The sequence below is a fragment of the Cicer arietinum genome, chromosome 3 (genome assembly GCF_000331145.2).
Source record: "Cicer arietinum cultivar CDC Frontier isolate Library 1 chromosome 3, Cicar.CDCFrontier_v2.0, whole genome shotgun sequence".
Taxonomy (NCBI): Eukaryota; Viridiplantae; Streptophyta; class Magnoliopsida; order Fabales; family Fabaceae; genus Cicer; species Cicer arietinum.
The window spans coordinates 71,149,631-71,158,100 of NC_021162.2; the positions used below are offsets into that span (position 1 = coordinate 71,149,631).

General features: G+C 25.7%; 2 protein-coding genes across 2 annotated transcripts in view; both read right to left on the reverse strand.

The window, feature by feature from the left end:
- Positions 1–1,973, reverse strand: part of LOC101507578 (probable pectate lyase 12) — a 3,846-nt gene extending 1,873 nt beyond the window's left edge. Inside the window, exon 1 of the mRNA XM_004494025.4 lies at positions 1,490–1,973. Coding sequence (XP_004494082.1) covers positions 1,490–1,623 — 134 coding nt within the window. The 5' untranslated portion in view covers positions 1,624–1,973. The remainder of the gene's footprint in view (positions 1–1,489) is intronic.
- A 2,739-nt stretch (positions 1,974–4,712) lies between these two features.
- Positions 4,713–8,245, reverse strand: LOC101508748 (alpha carbonic anhydrase 7-like). The gene is made up of 7 exons (XM_027332357.2): positions 8,056–8,245; positions 7,462–7,664; positions 5,922–6,028; positions 5,643–5,757; positions 5,327–5,494; positions 5,127–5,183; positions 4,713–5,024 (listed from the first exon to the last, which is right to left on the reverse strand). The coding sequence occupies exons 1-7, from the start codon at positions 8,150–8,152 to the stop codon at positions 4,932–4,934; spliced, it is 840 nt and encodes a 279-aa protein (XP_027188158.1). The 5' UTR covers positions 8,153–8,245; the 3' UTR covers positions 4,713–4,931.
- Positions 8,246–8,470: the final 225 nt, after the last annotated feature.

Sequence of the window (8,470 nt, forward strand, 5' to 3'; positions counted from 1 at the left end):
TATATATATATATATATATATATAAAATGAACAAAATAAATTTAATATCTATTTTTTTAATGTGAAAAAGATAGAGGATGTTTGTAAAAAGAGATAAAGAGGTATTAATGGCCCACAATCCATAAGACTAATCTTTTAATCTAGATAGAATCATATAAATGACAACTCTTTCTCAAGAGTTTTCATTTTTTGAAAAAGAAGTCATGGGTGGGACAGGTGATGTATGACAAAAACTTTTCCTTTGAGAGTTTTAATGTTGTTCAGTTTTTTTTTATATATAAAGAAAGGCCAATATTTCTTTGGAACGATCAATTTAACTAATTAGTATTATTGCAGTAAATTGTATTAACGGATCTGTTTCATTTGCTTTTATCAATAATATCTTCTAAGATTGTAAAGAATTAATGACCAGGTTACCTACAGTACCAATTAAGAATGTATCTAGAGTGCTCAATTCTGAAGCACATAATTTAGTCCATTTATCTTGAATTGTTGGGACTAATTTCTAGATGGAGAATGCTCCTGAAAGTTTGTTTAGCCTAAAAAAAACTAATATTATCAATATTCTTAGAATTTTACTGATGATTGAACTCACTATCTAATAAATCATTTTTCTTACTTTCACACTTTAATTATTAAGTCAACTTTATTTATAAAATAAGATACATCAATAAAAAATATAAATATTTTATAATTTAATTAAAAAAATTAAAATTTTCAATTTATAATATAAAATCACAATAAATATTTAAAAAATAAAAAGTTGTATCTAATTATAACGATAAATAAATTTAAATATATAAATAATATTATATTAATATATAAAAATAACATCAATTTCACTCACAATAAAATACTATACAAATCTCCAATACAATACAAGTATATTTTACCATTGATAATCCTTAATTTATCGGTATTAATGTTGTTGCATTTAAAATAGTACTTGATTTTAAAGTAGAGAATAAATTTGAGTTAAATTAACTTGAATGGACCCATCTTCATCTTTTTCATCAAGAAAGAAGAATATATAAAATAGCGATACAGTAGCTTAAAGAAAAAGATACAGCTGCAAAAAATTGTTAAATATATTTTAACTCTATAAAAAATATTTCTTATTAATTTTAGTTTCATGCAAAATTTTCATCTAATTTTGTAATTTTAAAAAAACTGCATTTATATTTAGTTATTAAAATGACCAAATTAATGATTGGATAAAAATGCTTATAGAAATAAAAGTTTATTTAACTTTAAAAAAAAATTAAAAAAAATCATCTCAAGTAAGGTTGGTTAATAGTAAGGTACATTAATTCGAATCTAAGGTATAAACTAGAACCAGTAAGCTGAAATATGAGGAAAACAAGAAAGAACAAAATGGAAAAGGAGCCTCATGCTCAGATCTACCATGTGTTTCTAAAATAATGTAATGTATGTATGAAGCTACATTGAGATTTTAGAAACAGGGGAGAAGGAGAGACAGAGTGAGTACCTATGAACTTCGTGGGCAACAGCTTCAGGGTCAGGATGTGTTCCGGGAAGTGTTAAGTTCAACATTGCTTTTCCAAGTGGTGAAAACGAACTCAGAATTACTGTGATTAACAAAATGCAGATTCTTTGGAACATTGTTTCCGTTGATAAAATTTCAAGAGTAGCACTTTGGTCTGGTTTTGGCACAAAGTGTTTGGAAGTGTTGGGTAAGGTGAATTAATAATCATGGAAACAGAGGATAATCTTTTTGTGCTATAGTATAGTAGTGAATATTAATAATTAATAGTACTAGTAAAGTAGCTAGTATTAGTATATTAATTGTAGGCTCCTTTGTGTTAATGAAGTTATCGAGGATTGTATTTTACTACAAGTACCATTTTCGGTGCTAGTTGATAATAATGATGGTAAAGAGAAATTCTTTTTATTAGTATTATATTAATGGGAAAAAGAAAAAGAGGAAGCAGTGAGTGAGAAAAAGGATAGAGAGCAGAAGAAAAGTGTGGGAGTTAATTGTCAAGGAATCCACTGCTGTCGAGGAAATTGTCTCTTTTCTTCATTTCTTTGCGTCGCACTGTTCCATGGATCCACAAAATACTTCAGACCATCAACGTTCTCAAATAAACTGAATCCTTAATTTTATATTTTATCCATTCAAAATCAAGGAATCTTTCAATTTTTAATTAATTTGTTCAAAATGTAATATTTTTGGTATACATTTATGAATCAATATCTATTAAGATAATATAATAAAAATAATATCTTTTTTTATATATATTTCTTATTAATATGTATAAAATTATCAACTCCGTTATTTTGGGAAGAGGAGAGAGTACTGTTGTTTGTAATTAATTAGTTATTAGTTATATAGAACTGAGAAGAAAAAAAAAAACATCGTATGCATAACTAATTTTTTTCGACAATATAACTGAATTTAAAAAACATGCTAAATCCAAACATGTTCGGTTGGGGTCTATGGAGTAGCCTTTTGACCTTTAGCTCTATGGTTATGCCTATATTATATATGCATAGAGGCAAATTAGCACCAATCACGACATTTTGGCATGCTCAAACCTCTCATTATTTTATCCACACACAAAAACCAGCGCTGATTTCGAATACACTCGAATATAAACATCTCTTTAAAATTCGACTACTTTAATTTCATTGAAGACGTATTACTATCAAATAGTCAAATATTATTTGAATTTCATCATTCAAATATGTAAATTTATATAACTTCTAGAGATTCATTATAATTGTAGAGATTAGTTGATTTTCTTTAATATATTTTTGAAAGAAGTCGCACTATTTTCTTATAAATAAGGAGTTTCGTGAAGTATTATATTATTTCATGAAAGAAAAGAACAAATGTGTATCAAAGAATACTTGAGTTTTTTTTTTATAATAAAAATATTATTATTTCTTCTAACTCTTAGTGTGAGAGAATTTGTAGTGTAATACACAATTTAAGATGAATTACAAATTATTATAATTTTATTTGTGATAATTAATCTAATATTTGAAATATTTATGTGGACGTAAGTAACATATGTCGAACCACATAAATTGTTGTAAGTTTTCTTAAAATATATTATAAAATATTAATTATTTTAATTATATACTAATAAAGAAGGATAAATGTCTCCTTCTTTATTACATAAATAAAGTTTAGATAAAACATTTGCTACCATATTTTAGTTTCAGTTGTATTGTATCTTAAATTAAAAAAATGTATGTACCCGTGTATGTGTATCATATTATGTATCCGAATTTCATAGATAAACAATGTACCGAATTATTATTTAATAGAAAATTTGTTTACTACTACTACTCAAGGCCTCTCCCTCTAATTATAATACTTAAATAAAATAATTCATTAGATGAATTTAATTTGTTATTTTTAAAAAATATCTCTTATTAGTAATATACTGTGTCAAATGAGATAGAAAGTTAGAATTTGATATCTCGATATAAAAAATCGTATATTTTAGTAACATTAATAATGCACAAAATAAACATATTAGATACACTGCATATATTTATTTTTTTAAATAAGGTGAAGTAAATATGAAGAAATACTAATGTTTTTTTTCGTTTCAGTAATCTAGTCACATTTGACTTGATAACAACTGAGTGGATTTCATTATGACATTATCCAAACATTCTCATGACTCTATTGAAATCATCTATGAAAATTGATGACGGAGTTTAATTTATATGTAATATTATATATGTTAGAAAGCTTTGCATATGGACATCTAATTACATATTAGTTGGAGACTTAATTAGAATTAAGAATATAGGATAGATACTAATATTATGTGTGAAATTAAGCATTCACAGGGATATATGCCGTGGGTTTTCAAAGCGGAAATAAGAGCTTCCAAACATATACTTTGTCAATTAGAGGACAATATCATTCTTTAAGTCTTGATGTCTTTTGTAGCTTTACTAAATTATAGAAGCGTTGTTTCAAATTTTGAGTATTGTTTGAAAACAATTGGGCTCTGCTAATATGGTGGTTCTAAAATTTAGAAATATTTCACCAATTTGAAAAATATTTATGAACAACCAAAAAGAAAAATGTCATCATTGCATATGTTGTCATTTGAGGAGAGGCTGCGAGGATACATTTTGTACATAATTTAGTTTATCTTTGAATAAAAAAATCTGGTTCTAGACAAGCTATCATAAAATTGTATAAGCTTGTTTTTGTGTAAGTTTAATACAATGTAGATTCCTTTTTTAGCTTTCCAACAAAATAAACTATATGTCATTTAAACACTTGTATATATGTAGTCACAGTTATACAGACTTGAATACATGATGTGTTTTCTACATAAATGTGAATATGTCTTTGAATAAGAACTAATCTTAAACCATGTGTTTGAAAAAAAAAAAGAATCTTTAACACAAGGTAAGGTATAATTGTCTCTTGGCTCTCTAACAAATTAACCTCGTGTCATTTGAACATTTGTATTTATATAGTTATGAATATTTGAATTGAACACATGATGCCAATGGCACAATGTATTTTCTACATTAGGAACCTGTCTTTCAATAAAAACCAATGGCAAACTAGTTATTTTATTAAGGGTACAATATTTCATTGACATAAAATTTAGTTTAACTTTACATAGTTCATATTCACACTTCAAAGTCTTTTTTTTCGTAGTAAAATTACAAAAGGACAATAAAAAAATTGTAATTGTCAATATTCAAACTATTTATAACGGTCTTTTTTATTATTTTTTTTTTTAATTAAACATACGAGTCAACGATCATTAATGTTTTAAAAAATTAAAATAATTATAGACTATAAAAATGGTTGCGTATGTGTTTCTACCCACATAAATAGTACATCAATATACATAGTAATGGATTGAAAACAAATACTGAATCAAATGAATTGAAAAAAAAAAAATAAATACTATATGCATAAATCAATAGTGAGGTATATTCTTTGTCTTTGGGTCGTAAAGTTCAATCTCTCGCTGATTCAGGATCTGCACCGGCCTTGCATTCCTTTTTGCATACTGTGGCGATAATATATAACACATAATAAGGATTAACTTTTTATTTTTTCAAAAACAAAAGGATTAATGTTTTTGGTATAAACATAATGTTAGTTTACTTACATATTTAAGTACGGAATTCTTCAATAACTTCACTTGTCCTCTTGAAACAGTTCTTATCTAATAAGAGAAACGAAAAAATATCGGTATCATATCTTGATGGCAATAAAATTGGAAGGCACGCACTAATTAATAATCAATAAGAAGCATAATTATTAATAGAAAGAAAAAAAAAAGATAATATTATTATATTAATATGCTACCTTTTTATTAATGGTCCAAATGACACCTTCAGTGCAAGGAGGTGCAGTGAGTGACCCCATATATCTGTAATACATACTCCCGCCCATCTTGAGTATTTTTGAGGGATCAATAATCCCTATACTTTTCTCTTCTTCTTCATCAGGAATGTCCATTATGTACTTTCCAAGCTGACATATATATATAAATATACATCATTATCCTCTATATATGAATTAATATATAAAAATTAATAGAGGAGTATATATTTTACTTGAACCACATTTCATGAATAATAATTAAATTTGTTATTTGTAATTATTCCTGGGACGAACGTACCTTGGAGAGAAATGGATCGGGTGAACCAAACTTGTACAAAACACCAACAACGGTAGTCTTGTTGATTCCATCTGGCTGAGGGCTAACATGAACCATGTGCAACTCCAAATCATACCTAATTAATGATTAAAGACAAAAATTAGAGTTTGTGATATATATATTATACTATCACTATAATCTAGCTAGTCTCTTTGCTTTCAATATTATTAATTAAGTATGTGATATATATAAATATAAAAAAATGGATTATATATATAGAGGAAGGAATTGAAAACTAACCTGCGGCCATTGATGGTATGTTCAGATGGCCAGTGCCAATGGGTTGTTTGGAGGAAATATTGTGTTCCATTGATGTCTATCGAGCCAGCATCCGCTTCCCAACTCACCTACAACCATTGCATATGCCATGCATTAAGACTGCGTTTAAATAATCACTTTTAAAAATTTGAAGATAATCTAAAAATTGCTTTTAATAAGGAGTTGTTCTCCGTAGTTTATATTAAAAAAAATCAATTTTAATTTAAATATATGTTTGGTTTTCTTTTAGAGATTAAAAATAAAATAGAAGCTATTTTATATTTGTTATTGAAATAATAATCAGTTATAAAAAATTATATTTTAAATACATGTTTAGTTCCTGTAATTTAATGTATTTTTTTTTTTGAATTTAATTATGTAAATTTGATTTTGCTTTAAAAACGTTTTTTTATTGTTAGTAACTATTAAAAAAAACAGAGAAGAGACGAAAATTAAAATAAATAAAAAACATAAATTTACATGAATGAATATAAATAAATAAAATGCAAATTTATAAGGATCAAATATATATATTTTTATTTGACTTTTGTCTTTGTAAAAATAAAAACGTAAAAAAACGTTGTTAGTTTACCATTTCAACTTTTTTTTTAATAGTCACTATAATAGTAGGACGATTGTAAAACAAATTTGAACTTTAAATGTTGAATTTGAAACTAAAAAAATTACAAAGATGAAAATAAAATAAAAATAATTTATATGGATCAAATATATATATATATATATATATATATATATGTTTAATTGCAGTTTTAGTCTCTTTATTTTAGTAATTCACGAAATTGATTCTCTATTTTAAAAGTTGACATTTTTTGCTCCCTCTTATTTTTTAATTAAAAAATAATGACGTGAATGTTTTAAATAACATGACATATTATACGATAGTATAAAATGATTAACACTCATGAAATTATAATAAAATACCGTAAAATCTTGGCTTTTTTCAACTTCGAATTTTTTGTCATATTATTATTTTAATTAATACATGGTTCTATATCATAAAATTGTACGTCACATCGTTTAAAGTATGTCAAATCATTATTTTTTAATTTAAAAATTTAATAAATAATCAAATTCGCCGACTTTAAAATATAAGAACAAATTTCGTGAATTAGTAACTATAGAATAGATAAAACTGCAAATTTCGTGAATTAGTATATATATATATAAATATATATAAGTCATCCTTTTTTATAACTGATGTTTACCACAACAGATAAACACAAAAAAAACTTTTATTTTTTTAAAATTTTAAAAAAATAATATCTAAATTATTAAATATGAAGAACATTTTTTTTTATAATCTTTAACAAATGATACAAACAATAACAATAAAATAAGAACATTGAGATCATATGAGTGTAATACTTAAATTGAGTATGTATACTTAAAATTGAATTTTTACTAACTTATTTTTGAACTCATTTTGAATGAAAATCAATCTTACAAAATAAATTTATTTAAAAATCAATTTTTGATGTAGCAAAATGAAAGACACACTTACTGCAATATCGTGGCCTCTGTTGGATATAGTAGCATGTTGAGGCTTGTAGCTTCTATTTAGCTTCCCCAAATTTGGGATCACACTCACTCTGTCACTAGACAAATCAATAGGAGATTGCATCTCCCCTTTACAAGCTGCCCATTCTTTTTTGAGATCACCCCAATGTTTAGGCCCCTTTGCACTTTTTTCTTTGTATCCGTACTCTGCAGTACGTGCACCAATATATATCAACTCATTTATGTTACAAAAACAAAGTTTAATATATGGAAGAGGATATTGTTCCATGGATCTTACAATTTGCCATGACTTCCATGCCAATATAAATTCATCATAAATTTATTCTTATATCACAAAATTTAAAACTTACATACCTTGCCAAAACAGGCCAGTCTAATATAAATCTCAAAAAATAGTCCAAAGATAAATTTTACTATTTTTAATAAAAATTAAATAATATTTTATTAAAATTCATTAAAAATAGTGAGATTCACGTTTGAAAAATCAATACCACTGGACACCATGTTCAAGCATATATATATATAACGAAAAAAATTATGTAAAAAAAAGGTCGAAGGAGAGAGATGATTATAATACCAGGTTCACCAAAAGCTCTAGTTAGTGTTGAATAAAATAGAATGGTTATCGAAATAATTAACACAATTGCAATCGAAAAGTGGTTTTGGCAGTGCATGTTTCAAATCCAAATTAAAGATTGGACTTTGTCACTTGATCGTCCAAGACTATTAGCAGTTTCTAGATATGAAATTTGATTGTGGAAAAATTTTGTACACGCTCTTGGGTTTTTATATATGCATTGCCAAATTCCAAGAACAATAGTATAGTTAGTGTTAGCTCTTTGGATTTGGTCAACAAGAAACAAATGGGAAAGTTTGTTTAATTATTTGAACTTTTCTTTCATTATTACCAACATTTTATCTTCTTAATTTAATTTAATCAATTGTAATGTCATGTCAGCTACCAATTCAAAATTGAGTCATACTACTCACCT

Coding starts and splice junctions, on each gene's coding strand:
- LOC101508748 (XM_027332357.2), bottom strand. CDS start 8,152: ATGCACTGCCAAAACCACTTTTCGATTGCAATTGTGTTAATTATTTCG. Junction 6,029..7,461: donor ACAGAGGCCACGATATTGCA/GTAAGTGTGTCT, acceptor CAATGGTTGTAG/GTGAGTTGGGAAGCGGATGC. Junction 5,184..5,326: donor TTTGGACCATTAATAAAAAG/GTAGCATATTAA, acceptor TTCTCTTATTAG/ATAAGAACTGTTTCAAGAGG.